The 19,206-nt window shown below is 42.8% G+C and overlaps 4 protein-coding genes across 6 annotated transcripts; 2 read left to right on the forward strand and 2 right to left on the reverse strand.

The window, feature by feature from the left end:
- Positions 1-2,497: 2,497 nt before the first annotated feature.
- Positions 2,498-4,824, forward strand: timm13 (translocase of inner mitochondrial membrane 13 homolog (yeast)). Its single transcript, XM_034582099.1, has 3 exons — positions 2,498-2,730; positions 3,014-3,082; positions 4,141-4,824. Exons 1-3 carry the CDS (start codon positions 2,611-2,613, stop codon positions 4,237-4,239), a joined length of 288 nt encoding a protein of 95 aa, XP_034437990.1. The 5' UTR covers positions 2,498-2,610; the 3' UTR covers positions 4,240-4,824.
- A 3-nt stretch (positions 4,825-4,827) lies between these two features.
- Positions 4,828-12,317, reverse strand: tmprss9 (transmembrane serine protease 9). Its single transcript, XM_034582091.1, has 15 exons — positions 12,182-12,317; positions 11,828-11,955; positions 11,660-11,727; positions 11,389-11,564; positions 11,230-11,274; positions 10,686-10,799; positions 10,267-10,432; positions 9,838-10,112; positions 9,187-9,329; positions 8,329-8,614; positions 8,088-8,201; positions 7,842-8,010; positions 7,418-7,683; positions 6,795-6,931; positions 4,828-6,148 (listed from the first exon to the last, which is right to left on the reverse strand). Exons 1-15 carry the CDS (start codon positions 12,291-12,293, stop codon positions 5,987-5,989), a joined length of 2,361 nt encoding a protein of 786 aa, XP_034437982.1. The 5' UTR covers positions 12,294-12,317; the 3' UTR covers positions 4,828-5,986.
- Positions 12,318-12,995: 678 nt separating this feature from the next.
- On the forward strand, positions 12,996-19,183 carry LOC117759751 (kelch-like protein 23). Of its 3 annotated transcripts, XM_034582094.1 has the most exons (5): positions 12,996-13,059; positions 13,188-13,304; positions 16,975-18,022; positions 18,222-18,633; positions 18,738-19,183. In XM_034582094.1, exons 2-5 carry the CDS (start codon positions 13,212-13,214, stop codon positions 19,039-19,041), a joined length of 1,857 nt encoding a protein of 618 aa, XP_034437985.1. In that variant the 5' UTR covers positions 12,996-13,059; positions 13,188-13,211; the 3' UTR covers positions 19,042-19,183. The 3 variants fall into 3 exon arrangements, with proteins under 3 accessions (XP_034437985.1, XP_034437983.1, XP_034437986.1); XM_034582092.1 differs by lacking the exon at positions 12,996-13,059 and having other exon boundaries at positions 13,136-13,304; XM_034582095.1 differs by lacking the exons at positions 12,996-13,059; positions 13,188-13,304 and adding an exon at positions 16,750-16,864.
- lsm7 (LSM7 homolog, U6 small nuclear RNA and mRNA degradation associated) lies at positions 14,402-16,830 on the reverse strand. Its single transcript, XM_034582098.1, has 4 exons — positions 16,722-16,830; positions 16,400-16,490; positions 16,195-16,266; positions 14,402-14,917 (listed from the first exon to the last, which is right to left on the reverse strand). The coding sequence occupies exons 1-4, from the start codon at positions 16,725-16,727 to the stop codon at positions 14,775-14,777; spliced, it is 312 nt and encodes a 103-aa protein (XP_034437989.1). The 5' UTR covers positions 16,728-16,830; the 3' UTR covers positions 14,402-14,774.
- Positions 19,184-19,206: the final 23 nt, after the last annotated feature.

Here is a 19,206-nt window from a genome sequence, read left to right on the forward strand (position 1 = left end):
ACTCACTCCTGAGTCCGTGCCGACACTGCTCAGGTTTCTCCTCCCTCTTACTGACACTCAACAGCTGCTTTTGAAGATTAAAAGCTGCTGCTGTTTCTCCACTGTCAGAGTTTATCAGAGTTTGTATATGTGTGTGTGTGTGAGAGAAAGAGAAAAGTGTCTTTCTCACGTACTCACTGATAAACTAAAGAGGAAGATGCAGCTTTCCTCTTACCCACTATTTCCAATTGTTTCCTTGAGAGGGATTTAGTGTGAGAGCCGCTCGCATCTCATGTTACCGACTGTCTTTTTTTACACTTGAAGGTCTTGAAGTCACTGCTAACAGTCTCTGTGTAACCTCTGAGTTTGACACCAATAAACACACACATTGGTACTTTACATTTTCATAACCATTGTTGCTGGTGCTTGTTGGAGCCTCCCTCGCAGCTGACTGGGCAAAATGCTTTTATACACTCAAGTGTGCCTACAGGAGATTAAGAATTTAAGCGGATTAGATTAATGAACTCATGATTGTAATCTTAGGTTAATTCATTTTGCCGCACTTTAACCCAATCCTCTCCTCCCCCTCAGTCAGGCCTGCATGGCTTGAGGCCAAACTGGTCTTAGGGCATATGTGAATGTGTGTGCACATGTGTGTGTGTTTGCATGTGCATTGTGTAGCTGGTCATTAATTACTCTCTGGCAGACACGCCACTAATCAGACCCCCCACAATCACTCCTCAATGCCCCCAGCGTTGCCACAAAGCATTCATTGGGTGCAGGTTCAGAATGACAGTAACCGTCGCTGCATTGTTGCCCGCAGACTCACTGTACCACATTTTTGTTCACTCAAGGCAGGTGGTCTCCTCGATGAGGTCATCCCGTCTGAAATATAAGGAGAGGGGTCCTCGGAGCGGGTCAGCCTCACGCTCAGGACTCAACACCAAACAATGCAGAGGTTCTTATCGCTTTCTATTTATGTAGTTGGCTCCTGTTTCCTAAGTAGTTCTGGTTGGAGGTGAATGTTTTATTGATTTACTCAGGCAAGTTGACAGCTTTGTTCGAGTTGGCAGAGCAGTTTATAGTAAAAGCCTTAGAGTGAGTAACCCTAGCCCGGCTGACGAAAACAGAGTAAGAATATGCAATAGGTAGAAATAGTAAGGCCATTAAAATGGACCACAAGGTATTTTTTAAATTGATTTTCAAGACATGGAAGATTTTTCTAGTAAGATTTCAAGATAAAATAAAAACTGTTCAGATGTTTACACAGATTTTTTATTGTACAAACCATTCAGCTGAAACACACACACAACAAAATAAATGATAGTATTATTGTTTTGTGAATTAGAGTAATCTAATTACCAACCCAACCTGGCCCCTCATTACTGGACATTACTAACCCATACTCATACTACACTGCAGTGATTTGATATATTACAGCCTTACTTCTTACAAACAATGTGAGAGAAATGGATTCTTAGGGAATTTTACAGCTTTAAATAAAATAAAAAAATTCAAAGTCTAAATGTAACAATATGTGTATTGAATATCACTGTTCTTCCAAACAATAGATAATCTTTATTGTGGATCACACTAAGAAAAAAGCTTGAGGCAATTCACTCTAGACCAAAGATTCAGTGGAGTATATCACCACCATGTGGCAAACATGCATTTCTATGTGGGTGCACTTGTTTTTGTTAACTCTCCGGGACCTTTTCCAGACCTTGTCAGGATCAGTAGACCTAATGGGGGCCAAATCCTGACCCTTATGAGGTAGATGTTAATTTCTGAGGTCCTGGTTAAGGTCACAGGTTAGATGTGACGATGGTTAGGGTTAAGCTAAGATTAGGCATGCATTGTTCAAGGTCATGGTTTGGGAGAGGGTTAAGGTCCAGCTGTCCACAATGAATGGAAATCAATAAAGTGCTTTGTGAGGACCATTTGAGCTCAGAACATACGTTGTGGGGACATTGTAGCTGCTCCTTACTTTTTCAGAGGGCTGTTAAAGGGTTGGATTTTAGGGATAGTATCATGTTTAGGTTAGTGTAAAGGTTAAGATAAGGCTCTTAGTTGTGATGGTTAAAATTAGGGTAAGGAGCTATGCCAATGTGTGTCCTCACTTAAGTGAAGAGGCACAAAAAAGTGTGTGTGTGCGTGTGTGTGTGTGTGTGTGTGTGTGTGTGTGTGTGTGTGTGTGTGTGTGTGTGTGTGTGTGTGTGTTTCTGTTTTCTATCTTTGTGAGCATAGACCCTATAGAGTGAGGACATATTTGGAAAGTGAGGACATTGTCAATGGACTGTTTGAGGGTTAAGACTTGGTTTTAGGGTTAGGGTTACAATTAGGTTTAGGTTAGGGTAAGGGAATTATTAATTGTATTATGTCAATGAGTGTCCTCGCTGAGCTAGAAGTACAAAAATGTGTGCGTGCGCACTTTTGAACGGAACTCAGCCGTGTCCACACACTAAAAACTACATTTCCCATCAATCTGAATCCCCGCCCCCTTTCCTCCTAAGCGGAAATGGCGTTGGCAGCCTTCCGCCGCCGTCAAGGGCACAGGAAACTGATGTTAGCGGTGGATTCACGCTGCAGCTTCTGTACACACGTGTTTATAAAGAGAACCGGTTAAAAGCAATGGACGGGTTCGGATCAGACTTCGCTGCCGGAGGCTCGGGAGGTAAAGTGGACCCCAGCGCCATCATGGAGCAGGTCAAGGTCCAGATCGCTGTGGCTAACGCTCAGGAGTTGCTGCAGGTAAAGTAGCGATGCTAAGCTAACAGCAGTAAACTAGAGCTGAGAACATGGAAGGGGCTGCATTCATGTTTTAATATGGGCTTAATGAGAAGCTGTATTAATCCTGGTAGAAGATTACATTCAAATATTAAACCTCAGGAACAAATTGTTCTCAACTCAAACTTTGACTCTTTAACCCTATCTGCCTTTAACCCAGTTTTATTCCAATAGCCTCATGGTGTTTTCACAGCTGTCTGTGCTAGATCGAGCACAAACCCAAGTAATATCTCTCTTCGTGTTTCAGAGAATGACAGACAAATGCTTCAAGAAGTGTATAGGGAAACCTGGGAGCTCGCTGGACAACTCTGAGCAGGTATGTGTGTTGGGCCTCAAGCTGTTTACTTGCAGATAATGAAACATTAAACTGTACAAAGCTTTCATAACCAATCAGGTATACTAGTCATTTCTTCTCCCCCTCCGGTTTTCTGTAATAGTAAAAAGTTCTTGGTATTTCTAATGGGTGTTTTCTATATATTTTAAATGGCACATTAATCTAACATTATTTAATCATTAGTCTAAATACTCCAAGATGTTAGGGACACACACTCAGGTTTGATTAGCCTGCGGTGGGCCTGCCTTAGCAGAGGGTGTCTTGCGATTAACAGGCCGAAACACCCGATGACGCAAAGTACACAACTGATGATAAATCCATAACATCTGCAGGTTGGCAAACGTATCCTAAAACTAGTGCGGAAGACGTCAATTGATATTCACTATCTTGTCCTACGTTCTTAAAAAATAGAAAATACATCTACCCAACCCTTACCCTAACTTTAACCTCTTTATCATTATATTGCATATAAATGTATTGAGTTCAGATTCACATCCCCACCTGTCCATAGTTAGTTGCCCTTTAAACATGACTGATTTTATTTCATAAAGATTTCTTCATAATTTCTTGAGACATGTCAACACCCTATCTAACTTCAAATGTTAATTCGCCCCTTTAATCGAATCTGCTCCACACATTGAGTTCTTCCTTGACCCACACCCCGTCCTCCCACCAAGTTTCAAGAAACCGTTGGAGTAGTTTTTGCTAAATCTTGCTTACATGCCAGATTAAGCAAAAAATTTAAGTCTTTTAATTTATTTTACTGATCATTTTACACAGCACTTGTATTTATACAATAATGTATTTTACCTGTTTCTTCTAAACCTGATGTTTTACGACCGCTCTGTTTTTTGCTGCCTTTGTAAAGCACTTTGCAACATAAGTTTTGAAAAGTGCACTATAAATAAGGATTATTATTGTAATCATAACCTTGCTGGCGGAGGTAATGAAAGTAACTGAGCGGCAACCTTGAAAAAGATCCCTCACTGAACATTTCGCAGTCTGATCCTCCCTTAACCTCACTGCTCTTGTCCTTACAGAAATGTATTGCCATGTGTATGGACCGGTATATGGATACCTGGAACACTGTGTCCCGAACATACAACTCCAGATTACAGAAGGAAAGAGCTCGCATGTGAACATCCCTCTCTTCACCCTTCCCTTCCTCAGACTGCTGCTTTACAGTGTGAAGGAGCACAGTGCACGGCTGGAGGTCACGGGCTGTGCACATGTGTGTCATGGCAGCAGCAGCACATCTACACTATCGGTCATCATACCTCACAGACAGGCAGGGACAGCCTGCGGACTCTAGCCATAACATCTCTGTGGACATTTTCATTTTGCCTTGAGGAACAGTTCAAGATCCACGTTTTGTTTCATTATGTTTTTATGTTATAACTAATAAATCTTCTGGTTCAAAAGTAAACATGCACTGGTCAAAGCTGCAGTGTGGACGAGTGAATCAGAATCTCTGACGTGCTAGTGAGCATGAGTGTGAATGTGTTTGTCTTTACACGTCAGCTCGGTGTCCTGTGCAGGTTGTACCCGACCTCGCACGGTGCATGCTGGGATATGCTCTGGCCACCAATGCTCATGAATGGGATAAGCAATTTAAAAAGTATGCAGTTGAAATGTGGCAGTTAAATGAATCAACTGCCTTTGTTGTTTGGCATATTTATAACAGTACAACACTGGGGCTTCAATAAAAACACTTCACACATTCAGGCTGAGGTTGAATTTTTCTTGTTTTCAACAGCCTGTATCATTAGGACACACGATGATGATAATTGTAAACAGGACTCAGTCACAACAACAGTTTCTCCTTAAAACACTGTCAGCAGTTTGTCATTGTGGTTCTGTTCAGAGAGAGAATAAGCAGCACACTGGATCCCTTTTAAGGACAACGGTCTTTCCATAACATGCTTTTACTCTGAAAAACCAACTTAAAATCAGCAGGAAGAATTGAGCCACTTGGTGTTCTCACAACCATGAACTTGACATTCACAAGCCTCACACAGTCAGATATCAGTGCTCGAGTACGCCTGGAGAACAAAACTGTTTTGTCTGACCTGTTTTTTAGTTGTCACTCTATATGCTGCCCTCCACAGTAGTGGGCTTGTTTGAGCAGGGTCTGCCTTGCTGTAGGTGGGGTACTGAACCTTTCCCATTGGGTGCACAGTTCATGAAATGTCTGAGAACCAGAATCCTTTTTTTCTTCTCTACTCTGCTAGGTTTGTGTAGGAAATTAAGAACCAGAAAACCATCTGAAGTGTGACTGAAGCAAATCATTGATTTCCATAAGAATAAAGCTTCTTAAACAGGTTATTCTCTTGTGTTTCTTATCAAGAAGATCGATGAAAAAGCACCATGTTGACTAAAAAACTAAAAAAAGTGAAAAGGTGAAATCCTTTAAATCTGATTCCAATTCCGTACAGATCTATTTCCCCCAGATAAACCCACCTATCAATAGCTACTATAACATTGGAACCGAGAAGACATACACAAAAGACAATAAAATGTACCCATAAATGAACCACATATATTATAAACCCCACACAAAATGAAAAAAAACCCCACATCATATAGTTTATGTTCAGGAAAATAAATAACTGAAATAAATACTTACAGTCATGCATATTTCAAGCATTTTCTCTGTAAGCAACAGTTCAGGATTCTCATTTCTTCAGCACATGAGATGACAGATGACTGCAAAGAGTTACAACAGCAACTATGACCTGTTGATCCAACAGGTCAATACTGTGGTAACTGAGTATATGTTTCTGGCTTTCAGGATGACTTGAGTCCTTGTACAGTACAATGTTCTGGAGAAGATGTGTCCACATGGTTTGTCATCTCTTTGCTGGCACAGCTGCTTTTTACACCTCTTCAGAAAGGCATGTATGTCGATATCCATTTCCTGACTGACGTCACTCTGGTGTAAACCCCTGGAAAACCTATTCGCCCACATCCATGTCCCCAGCTGGTCACTCCAGCAACAAACCACTGGCCAGAGGGCTTACGACAGGTCAGGGGCCCTCCAGAGTCTCCCTGAATGATGGCAAAGGGAAGTTAGTTATTATTTTGTAAGAAATTAAATCTACTTCAGTGCTCTTATGTTTTCATTAGAATAAAAACAATTGATTAAGGAGGAGGAGTGAAAGAGAGAGAATGCGAGACACAGCAGGTACTGAGAGAATGTCACTTGGATGGCTGCTCAGATGCCAGGTGCCCTGACCGAGACAGGAATGCATGTGGTATTCCTTACATAAGAAGATTACAGAGAGGGAGTAGGTAAGTAGGGGGGGGGGGGGTTGTATTTTTAGGAAATAAAAGTCTGCTCTCTCCCATCATACAAGCATCTCTGACTTATGCTTCAATGTTCTGGAACAAGCAAGTCTAGTTTTTATCCATCACGCTGCACCATAATTATAACATATTTATTCATGTGGTTGTAGTGTTTTGTGAAAAGTTCGAAAAAGATCTAAAGACTAAAGGGCAACCTGGTTAACCATCCACTGTGAAAAGATTTATCCGAGTCATGGCCCTGTTTCCCAGAGCTTTCAGCACTCAGCACAATCTTGGTCCCCAATCTTACCACTCTGATAATACAGAGGCTGTCCCAGCCAGGAGTCTGTCCCATGTCCAGGTTGAGTCAAAGTTATTTTTGTCCCAAATCGAATGTACAGCTTCTTACCAAACAGGTGTCCCTGCCTCCCTCCATGTAACCAGCGCACATCATGTTCGGAGTCAACACGTTTCTGTACGACTGCTGGCAGTCCGCCTGCTCAATGATTTTCACTGCAGCTTTCTGCAGCAGGTTGGTCAATGAACCTGGTGAGAGGTAATAAAAAGATAATAATACAGGTGAGTTTTACATGTTCACAATGTTTCAGGTCTTAAGAGTCATAACAATGTGGAAGCTTTTGGTCCTAACAGGGATACTGATTACAGGAGGCATGTTACGCTCATATTAAGGTTCATCATTTTTTGGGGGTTATTACTTGACTTGCTCTGATGTTCAGAAAAAATCACTTCCATCATGCTATGGGCTAATGTGCTAATATGCCAGTGAGACTACTGACGAGGTGTTTCAGGAGCTTCAGGAGCTTCAGGAGCTTCAGGAGCAGTGTTTTCTGTGGACGAGAGGAGCGTCCTCTACCACAGACTTTAGGTTTTTTAACTGTTGAACTTTTTTGAAGACCTCGTTTAAAATTCCACCTAATTGACGGTTTCAAATAACCCAGTTTGTTTATGACACTAAGGAGTTGTTTGGTGCTTTCTGGATAACTGCATCTTGTGCCAGTCTTCATCTCTCACCTCCTTCCCTCATGGATCCCCAGCCTGCGATGTAGCACTCTGCATCGGCCAGGAAGAGGTGCACTGGTGAGGGGAGACAGACGGACTGGATGGTGTAGGACACAGGGGCCGGCACCGCCAGCTCCAACAGAGCCACGTCATAATCCATGTTGGTGCCATTGAAAGCTGGGTGAATGATGACCCTCTGGATGGGGATGACCAGGGCTCCTATCCCAGAGCGCAGCACAGATCCCAGGCTCACAGCCCAGTTACTGGGACTAGGGTCACTGTTGATATAAATATAATAAATGGTGTGTTTTAAGTAAACTTGAACAGTTTCTTTTCTATCATCCAGTTATTTTATATTAAGTAGGTAATTGTAATTTTCAGTGTTTCAGTAAGATTATAAAGTCATAGTTTTGAGATCTAGCTAAAAGCGGAGTACCTTTTGATGCAGTGCGCTGCAGTCAGTATCCATTTACTCTGAATGAGTGTGGCGCCACAGCGGTGAAGCCTCTGGTACTGAAGACTACCAATCCAAGGCCACTCCCCTCTTCGAGCTGTCACTCCACCCACAATCCTTTGGGAGCCCAACGCAGGACGCACACCACAGACTGAAACAGAAACACCTCTGAAGCATTTCCTTTTAATTACACATGTAGTCTTCTCCATGCATTTGATGTAAACATACCACAGTTTCTCTCGTCTGCCTGGTTGGGACAGTCAGTGACTCCATCACACTCCGGGTTTACCTTGTTGATGCAGGAGGTGGCGCTACACCGGAAGTTTCCACTGCAGTTTGACACTGGAAGACATGATGGAAAAGAAAGCTTGGCTATTAGGATTAAAACAGACTTTCAAATTTGGGACATGGTATTCATAACTAACTTAATTCATTTTTTAATAAGTAGTTTCTTTCAGTATGATATTACCAGATGACATCAGTGGAGACAACACGTCCATGGCTGTTGTCACTGGTGCTGATGGATTATTGAAGCTCAGATCTTTCACAGTAACTGGCACAGTGGGAACATTCGGGGAGTAATAACGGACCAGGCTGGGGTCTGTGTGGCTTAGAATCCAGTTGCGGAGCCTGGTGACCCGGGAATAAACCCCAGGCCTGTTGATCTGGGCACAGCCCACACCCCAGCTCACCACCCCAGCCAGGAAGAACCTGCCCGGGGCCCCCTCACACACCAGAGGCCCCCCAGAGTCCCCCTGCAGGGAAAACACAAGACATTCTGATGCAAGAGATGACAACTCAGCACGTCCTGTACAAACCTTTGAGGTGTCATTTTGTCATTTTCTAAAGGAAGTTGTTCATTCTATTCTATGATGCTCAAATTAAAAAGAAATGAATATGACATTGATACATGTGGTGACCCAAATCGATATCAGACATATACAGTTACTGTGCAAGAGACGGTGATCTTTCTGCACTGAGATTAATTACTCTGCACAGATTTATTAAATCCAGATTAATTTAGTTGATCAAGTTGTATTGAGAGGTTGGGACAGGTTGGGACAGGGCCTTCACTTTCACTGTGAAAGACTGTCACACTTTGTCCTCCTCACAGTACCAACACTCATCATTATGTTATTCTGAGAGACATGTAACAACAACAACCTACAGGCCACTTTTTTAGGGCACGAGTAGAGTCAACATACAGGTTTCTTCTAGTTTCAAGACAAAACTCTGCCCTAAAACAGGTAAGTATTGTAAGAACATGTAAGTGGATAGCTGATGCTATTGTAGCTAAACTTATGTGAACTGCAGAAACAGCACTGACCTGACATGAGTCCACCTTGCCCTGCAGGAATCCAGCACACATCATGTTGTGAGTAACGCCACCTCTGTACACGGACGACTTGTTGCACACCTTGGAGTCGATGATTTTCACCACAGCCCTCTGCAGTGTAGGAGGCATCGCGGCTAAAGGAGAGCATAAAGCAGAACAACTGAATTCCACTTTATTCACAATGATCATATTTCACATACGGGATATATACGGTATAATTCATGGGACATACATGTATATGGTATGATATAGGGGATTTCTTTGGTATGACGTATGGGATATATATATATGGTATATTATATGGTATGATATATGGTATGATACACAGGACTTAAGTTGTTGTGATGCAGTTTATATGTTTTTCCTGGTTTCAAAGGTTGTATTATAGTAATTACAATTTCTGTTCAGGTAGTTGTAATTGAAATGATCTATCTTATCTATTATAGGAACATTTTGTTTCAAAGATTTGCCCCAATATATCAAGATATTATTGATGCCAAGGTTTTGGCAGGAACAAAAAACGTGATGATGACTGTCTCTGTTCGACTTAAATATGTCCAATAATTCATTTTCACAACATATTCTTGCCCTGATGTTGTGTTGATGTTGTGCTGAGGTGTACGCCTGCATGCAGACACTTACGGTTATACTGGTGCAGTGCCCCCCAACCCGACACCATGCAGGTCTGTCCTGGAGCGAAGACGTGTGAGGGCGAGGGCAGGCAAACTGGCCGGATGTAAGAGCTGAAGGTGAGAGGGGTCTCCAGCTCCAGCACCGTTACATCATTGTCAGTGGTCGTGGGGTTGTAGTCTGGAGACACAAGCAGTGATTTGATGTTGATCGTCCTGGTCTCCGACTCCTCACCGCTCACCAGTCTGGCTCCGACCAGGGCCGTCCACTCTCTGGGGTCATTGTCCCTTAAACAGAAAAGGAAGAGATGACAAAACCTTTTATAACATACATAAAAGTCATTTGGGTCTTTTATACGTTAATATTTCAATGCTGCTCTTACACCACCACTTATTAGATTGACAAATGTCTCCTCAGTGAGAGATGACGATCGATGCGTACCTCTCAAAGCAGTGTGCTGCACTGACCAGCCAGCGTTCACTGATGATGGAGGCTCCGCACGTGTGCTGTCCATGGAAGCGTAGACTGACCTGCCAGGGCAACTCGCCTTGTCGAGCATCCTCACCGCCAACCACCCGACTCCCCATGGCAGGACGTGTTCCGCAGGCTGAGGAGGGAAGTTCAACCATGTCCGTATAAAAAGGACCGGAAGAAGTTGTGTACTTTCTGATTTTCCTATGTACTAAGTATTTAGTACGCAATTAACCTCAATTATGACCAGGTAGTACCAGTATACTCTGCTGGAGATTGTAATAACATGCCTGTTTTTTTCATATACCAAATACATTTGAAAAATAAGTAAATGATGAAGCCTAAAAGGACACTAGTAGGCTCATATGTATAGATTAAGTGTCACTCACCACAACGAGCTTCATCAGATCCATCTGCACAGTCAGGGATGAAGTCACACTCTGGATTTAATTTGGTGACACATTCTCCGTTGTCACAAAGGAAAGTGTTGTCAGGACACCTGGCTGGAGAACCCACAAGAAAAAGTGTCAATATCAACAGAAGAACAATCTTTAAAGAGGAAATCCCAGATCTGTTTGAAATAATGTATAATACTGATGATTACTCAACTTCACCGAAGGTCACTTCCCAACAAACCCTTTTTCTTAACAATGGCAGGATTAAATATCTTAATAGAAATGAATCCCACTCCTTAGGGTCGGAAAATACTTCCCGTTAACTACGCATACTCAAAATGGCTGTTTCGTGTATCCTGCATCCGTTTGGTGTGTAGGTTTGCACGTCCTCAGCAATTAATGCGATGTGTACGGTTTTTAAACACAAAATGGATGACTTGTAATTCAATTTATTCTTAATACTATTCAGTCAATTTAAAAGACCCAAAACATAGCTATTCTAGATATTTACAGGTCTATTTCATGTGGTTTAACTCACCTAGAATCTCATCTCCAACAGCATAAAATGACTTCCCACTGGCACCTAGAAGGAGAGAGTAACATATTAGATCGAAGACTGTGGAGGCCTGAAGTCAATATATGTCACTTCCACTCCACACAGCCACACACAGTCAGCTGACCACTGTAGTTTTACTACCCAGTAAGATGATAGCGTTGATCTTTCCAAATTCTGGCACCTCTAGCGGCTTCCCGTGCATGACTGCGCTGAGTCCAGCTCTCAGCAAGTCCTGAATGAAATTATCTGAATACTGCTGCACCTTGGAGACCCTGAAGACCAATCTGAGTGTCACCATCACGTCACCATTACTGTTACTGGGAGGGAAGAGCAAGAACACAGTGTTAGTTTAATGTCATAGACTCTTTTTCATTTGGAGTAAATGATCTGCTTTAGTTTAGCTCTCACTTACCCATAGGCAACAATATTACAACCAACATAGTGATGTGATGTTGATGAGGCAGTGTAGACATTGTCAATCTGAAAGAAAGTGAAATGAGCAGTTTGGCACAGTTTGAAGGAAATATTAACCCCCCCCCCCCCCCACACACACCTCACTCAGGTGACAGACAGAACTAACCTTGGACTTTAAAACTGAGGACAGCACTAAAGAGTAACCAGAGTCCCCATCCTGTAAAGCTGCATCATACTTGAGACCCTTCAGCTCCACCGTATCCATGAAAGAATGCTCCTCCTGCACCAGGTACGCTGGTAACAACACACAGGAGAAGTGGTTAGCAGCTAAAGGTGGCTCCTGTAATCTGAGACTGCAAGTTTCATAAAGTTTAGTAGAAATCAGCTGATCATTTTGAAAACGGTGGATTGGGGCTTTACAGAGTCGTCTGAATTATTCATAAAATATCCCGTATTACAAATTGAAAGTATATAGTCTGTGATTGTGCGGTGAATCAGACAGTACTGTCTGTGAACTCACCGATCAACAGGCCTACACAGACTCCGATAGCGAGGAAGAAGAGGAGCAAGGCTATGAGGCTGCTCCTGCAGGACCACTGTCCTCCTCCTCCTCCATCCCTCTTGCCCTCCATGTTGGCTTCACAGCACCAACCTCACAGCTCGATCCTGACAAACAAAACGATCCAGGCCTGAGACAACGATAACGATATACTGAGTTGGTCACCATAATATGAAATTAGTAAGAAATGCTTATATTTTTATGAAATTGTACATAATAACAGGTAATGGAATAGTTCAGCAAAATTATACATTTATTCACTACTGCGCATTACATCACAATTAAACTAGGAATTTTGTTCATCTTATTACGAAACATTGACAGACTTGTGAGTCTATCATCCTCTGAACACTGATGAATATTAATAATTCATAGTTTTTGCCCAGCCATTAGTATATCTACTTAGTATATTTACATAGTAAATATATATATATATATATATATATATATATGACTTTGCTCTAACAATATTCTACAATAGGCGAATGGTGTGCGTTCCTACTGAAAAAAATGGGTATTATAAGATTTGTGAAATCAAACAATTAAATTGTAGCAAACTGTGGAGAAACATTGTTTAAAGGTAAATCCAGTCGTCTGTTCAATATCTAAAACAAAACATGCACCTGGTTTAAACTTCAAAATGCCAGAAGAGTGGAGAGAGCGCAGTGCTGTTGGCTGCGCGTAAAAGAGACCATGGTGGCCATGTTGCAAATCAGATGTGGAGAAAGATCACACGACACAAAACAAAACAAACACACAGGAATCAGGTGACATTAAATTTACGGTTAACGAGATTGAAATGTATTGACTCCTGTGTTGAGGATAACTCAGTGCGCACAGTGCGCACGGTGCGTCTCACTGTGGCACATTCAACAATACAGGCTTTATGTTCTGCAGCAAACCCACTCACCTCTTCCCTTTCTCCTTCCTCTGCACACTGACTTTCACCATGTAACGCGGTCCTCAGCGCAGTGCATCCACACAGGAACACATGCATGGATGGAGGAAGACGAGGACCAGAGAAGAGAGACGTCCGCTATTTGTTCCACCTGCCCGGGAGGGGCGTGTCGTGCGCGTCCCGCAGGTAACGCACCTTCTTCAGTTTACTTTAGGGGGTCGACTCGGCTTCAGAAATCCCCGGACGACCCTCCACCCATCGGTGTTGATCCTCTTGGTTACACCTCGGTGTGCACAGGCGTTTCCACTGTCACCTCAGAGCTTCCATCGTATCTCCTGGTAAACAGCCAACGCCAGATACGCGTTTACCCAACAAAGTTATGTTGTAAACACTGGGCAAGAGTCTTAATTGCTGAGTGGAGCTCAGTAGTCGCTGTGTGTCTTTGCTCCATTGACACAGTGACTGAGCAGCAGAGGAGGAGCGAAGCCTCCTGGAATCCAACCTTTTGACTTCAGCCTCACAACACCCGGTAAAACCACAAGAGTCCTTTTACTCACATTTCTGAAAATAAGTCAAATCAGGAGCCCTGCTCAGCTTGAAGGCAACTTCTCCTGAGAAAAATACTCTAATAGTAATTATCCTCTGATCATTGTTTTAGTGGCAGCCTCTCATTTCAAATTCTTCACCTGCGACTTTAACAAAACTGCATTTACATACTGTATGTGTACATGCTGTATACAACAGCAAACATGAGTAAATCTCCTGACAACTCCCCTAAAGAAACAACACTAAATCAGTTTACTTACAATATTTCTCCACCCTGCTTAAAACACCTCCCCCTAAAGCAGTTAATACCACAAATGTCTCTTTGTCAGTGTGCACACAGGCTTGAATGGCTTATCTTCTCTCTCTCACTCTCACACACACTTTATTCTTCTAAACACTCTTAAAGATAACGAAATTCTGAATTTCCCCTCAAACACTATCGGTCCAGTAGGACAAATTCCTTTAGTTTTTGCTGTACAATGAGGATTATTTAGTTTAACATAAGATGGTGTCTATAAGACAAAAGGTCAAAAATGTCAGCTTTTCTTCCTGGTATCTACATCCTTGTAATATGTTGGAGATGTTGCAGCAAGGAGACATTTAATATTATGGGTTCAGATGTTTTGGCAGAATGTTGAAATAGGAAACAGCACTAATTTTTAAACTTAAATCTAGTTATTTAAGCATCCTCTCTGGAAATCAAATTGTGAAAAACTAAATGTATTATTGATATTAGGTGATATTTCAGCCTTTATTTCTCCAGCCATACAAAATGTACAAGAGCAAGCAAGAACAAAATTTACAAGACCCAACGTATTTTTTCATTTTATTTTCTTATCAAAAACAACAAAGAATAGTAAAAAGTTAACTCATCCTGGATAAAAAGAAAACAGTCTTGTCAACACCTCCCAAACATGAAGGCTCCTTACAACTCAAATCTTTTGAACATTTGTACACCACTGACAGAAACAAAAGTGAAGTGTCCTCAGCTCATCAACTTATGTTTTTAACAACAGAAAATTACTTTGTTGTATGCATTATCACTGTTATGATTAAAACAAAATCTTGTGTGAGTGAGTCTGTAACTCAGCAGGTAACAGGCTGTGTGTGCTAGCCGTCCTGTTGCTGTATGAACGGGTTGGGTATGGCCTCCATGCCATCCTGAGGACAGATTAGCACTACGGACGTTCCTCTGCAGACCACCAGCCCCAGCTGTCTGGTGTCTTCTGTCAGCTTCAGCTGGTCGTCTGGATCTGGATACACAAGGGTTACAGACACAAATCACACACCGTGTAAAGTTCAACATTATTTTAAGTCATTTCACATTAATCAACTAATTATTACAATTCAACTGCTGAGCCAAACACATTTACTATTATGTCACTTAAAAGTAAACAATCTGATAATATTGTAATGGTCTCGACCAGAGTATGTTAAGTGTCTAGAGATATGTTGTGGTTTAATAAAACTTTAAATCAAATAAATCTGTATTGAATTTAATATTAAAATTTGTTTGAGCCACTACAATATGTGTCTTGCCGTATTTCATATATATGAAAAATGATTATACTGTGGCAGACATGAACAGAAAATATTGTCAGTACATTTTCCAGATTTTGCTTTTCACACATGAGCAGGAGATTTTTGGGGTCAGACACAAACAACACAAACATTTTCAGAACATTCAGGTGAGGTTTTTGTTTGCAGCAAATTAAGATCATCAAATAACTACAGACTCAGCCGTAATGTTTTGGTGTTGACAATACTACTACAAGGCATCTTCCATGCACATTTCACAATGTTGATACTGAGATAATTATACTCTTCCAGTTTCACGTTTTGTGGCGTGTTAGAAACATCATCTAAACACCCACTTGCTTGCTATGAATTTTACAGACATGTTTTCTGCTGTATTCTCACAAGGGCTGACATGTACATTATCCAGTCCTTTTATAGGGCGCTGGCAGGAACAGATCCAGAATATGTCTGGAGAAACGGACATTTTTGGTTCTCACATACAGCCCCTCCAGAAAATGTAAGTCATTCAGTGCACGTCTGAAAGAAGTCAGACTTTATTCCCCTTTATTCAAATAGTGTTTCCTGTAGTGCTGGCATCAGTGGTGGGATTAGGCTACAGGCTGATGAGGTTATAATTCAGGAATGCACAGATGACTTGATTGGGGTTAAAACTGGGTTCAGGTTGAGGAAACAAATTAAAGGTGATACAGACTTTATCATCACACTAGGCTGCATAAGTTGGTAGAGTTTTGTACTATATAAAAGTTGGGTTTCTCTCAAATTGAAGTTGTGACATCTTTCTACACTGTTTCCCTTTATTTTTTAAATATTTCTTATTTATAAATCTATCTTTGTTATTTGATTTCATGCTTTTCACCATGTGGTTTGCTTACACACTCTCAAACCAACAGAAACATACGACAGTACCATGATTTCGTGATGCCAAGCTAAAACCAAAACAACAAAATAAGAGATTTTACTATCTTTTTATGCATGTTTTATATCCACTTACCACGCATGTACTCGATTGTACCGTCCAGCACCAGGTTCAACAGGGGATCGAACCCTTTCAGGACCCCGCTGGCTGAAACGCACATTATGAAAAGAGCTTTGGTCAGGATCAAATTAACTAAACTTTCAAAGCTGTAGCGTTAGCTCCTGTTACCGACACACCAAACATGTTAGCATTAGCCTGTTAGCAAGCCGGGTCCACCTACCCTCGCGTCCCCCTTGAAACTTGACACGAATCGGCTTGTCGATGTATTTGGACAAGTCGAAGATGCTCTCCTTCTTCTTCTTCTCTTTATCCTACACAGGGGAAGAAGGGGACATTGTTAGGAGTCCACACGCGAGCTAGCAGCACACAAACACTGAGCTAGCCCCGAGGTTAGCTTCTCTCGGCTAGCCACGTTAGAGCAGCGCTACGTCTCAGCTCATGCTCGCAACAAACCACTCATGGCGGAGAGCAGACCCTCCGTGTGTTTGTGTGCGAACTGGCGAAAACGTGTTTGAATGAAAGAGAAGAGAAAACGAACTCACCGCCATGTTAGCTGCGTGACACGGAAGTTAAACTTTGACCCCGGGGACGCTCCACCAATCAAATCGTTGAGCGCCTGTAGGTGACGTCACTGGTTTGTTGACTCTTTTAAAAAAAAGACACCAAGAAAGAAGATGATAAAATGGTTCAGTTTAAAAAAAGGAAACCTCAAGTGTTGAATTACAAGTTGTTGGCCTGTTTATGTTTGAATAAGTATTTGTTTTTTAAACTGACCTGCTTTTACTGTGATGTCAGGGGGACACTCAGTCTATTTATACCAGCAGCTGGTGTGTTGTGGACCAGAAGGAGGACGAGGCAGAGACCGGCTGGTGGGACATGGCCTTCAGAGCCGACATTGAGTCGACACCTCAGAGCTTTAGAAGGACAGTTCTCTCTGAAGACGAGGAGGAATCATCTGCACACGTGAAACAGCCTGATCCTGATATTCCTGATGTTACTCTACTGGTAAAAGGTGAGAGTTTCTATGTCAACCGCTGCCGTCTGGCCCACCAGAGTCCCTACTTCCGGGCTCTGTTCTTTGGCTGTGGTGTAGAAAGCAACAAGAGGAAAGTGGAAATTAAAGGCGTGTGTCTGCAGCCGTTCAGGGTTTTGATGGAACACAGCAGGACGTCCAGGCTGGTGTTGGACAGAGAAAATGTTTTGGGGATCCTCGAGACCGCAGACTTCCTCCAGTTTGAGCGAGCCCAGCTGCTGTGCTGCAAGTTCCTGGAGCGTGAGCTGCACCTTACAAACTGTTTGCAAATGATGGCTTACGCCTGGTGGCTGGGCTGCAGTCAGCTCTACGCCGCTGCACGACGGGTGGTGCTCACACACTTTTCTGCTGTCATCGCTGAAGAGGACTTCCTGTCCTTGTCCAAGGAGACCATAGCAGATCTTCTCGCAAGCGATGACCTGGCCATCGATAAAGACGATCTGGCCGTGGAGGCCACTCTACGCTGGGCATCATTTGACCCTAAACGAGAAGAACACTTTCTGGGGCTCATTGAGCTGGTGAGGCCAGAGTCTCTCTCTTTACCGTTTATCACTGAACTTCTGAGCAGAATGAAGAGCTCTGACCCCAGAGCAAAGCTCGTCTGTATGCTGAATGAACATTTCCCAGCGTCTTGGTCAATGGGCAGGTCATTAAGGAGGATGGGGGCCAGGGAGACACTCTTCATCCTGGGAGGACCTCACGATCAGGAGCAACAGGCTCTGTACCAGTTTCACCCTCACAGCGGGAGATGGCAAAGCTGTGCACCTCTGCAGAGGAGGAACCTCACACAGTACTCAGTAGCTGCAGTAGGTAATGTTTGGGTGACGAGAATGATTTTGCATATAATGAAAATGATTAAGATGTGAGCAGCTGAAAGTATATTTATTGTCAAAGTCTGCAAATACAAGGTTTCATCAGTTGTTTGCTTTTATTCTTACCTTAACCAAACAAAACACACTGGACAATGAAATCCTCATGTATTGATTTTGTTGATGTTGTCATTATGTAGGAGACAATGTGGTTGTGACAGGCGGCTACTTCCGGGATGTGCTGTGGTTCAGCGTGGACTGGGTCAGGATGTACGAATGTGGGAACCAGCGCTGGGTGGATGCGCCGGCCCTGCAGAGGTCCAGGCACAGCCACTGCTCCGTAGGGCTGGACTCAGTACTGTACGTCTTGGGTGGCAGCATGGACGAAGGGCTTGTGGCTGATGTGGAAAGGCTGGTCCTGGGGTCAGAGGAGGGCTGGGAGGGGGTCAGCCCATTGGTCAGGGCCGTGGAGAGGGCGGCCACTGCTGCTCTGGGGTCATGTATTTATGTGGCGTGCGGCCTGGATGAAAACGGGGAGGTGTACAGTGGAATTCAGAGGTATGTGGTGAAGGAGGATCAGTGGGATGTGGTCTCCTATTCTCCATTTCCACGGTGAGTTGATTTTCAATAGAGCAAGGACTTCTCACTTCTTCGCTATGACGTTGTCAAAGTAAAACTTCGTTCTTTAATAAACCTTATCTTTAACCTCTTCCTAGGTATGACCTGGTTGCCACTGAGCTCAACGGTGCCCTCTACCTGTTTGGAGGTCGAAGCTTACGTTTTGACGTGGAGACAGATGAGTGGACTGTGCTGGAGGAGGAATCTCTGGACAGGAAGTTCTTCTGTGGCTGCACCACAGCGGGCGGACAGGTATACCTGGTCAGTGAGAGGAGGAGTCACAAAGCGTTTCCCAACATGGTGCTGATGGACCCTTACATAGACACATGCATTGAGGTAGACGATGCCATACCCTGCCCCGTGCCTATCAGAGGGTGTGTCACCATGAGAATGGTTACATGAATGAAATACTCTTATAACTCTATGTGCAGTTATGTATAATACAAATGTCATTCTTGCCTTAAAGAGAACAAGTAGTAGTAGTATTTGTATGTAACAGGTTGTGATTTCTTGGTGAAATAAATAAAACCATCTTGTTGAAGCGCCCGCCTACTCGTGCAGTTTCAG

This window comes from Hippoglossus hippoglossus, chromosome 4, assembly GCF_009819705.1.
Source record: "Hippoglossus hippoglossus isolate fHipHip1 chromosome 4, fHipHip1.pri, whole genome shotgun sequence".
Lineage (NCBI taxonomy): Eukaryota > Metazoa > Chordata > Actinopteri > Pleuronectiformes > Pleuronectidae > Hippoglossus > Hippoglossus hippoglossus.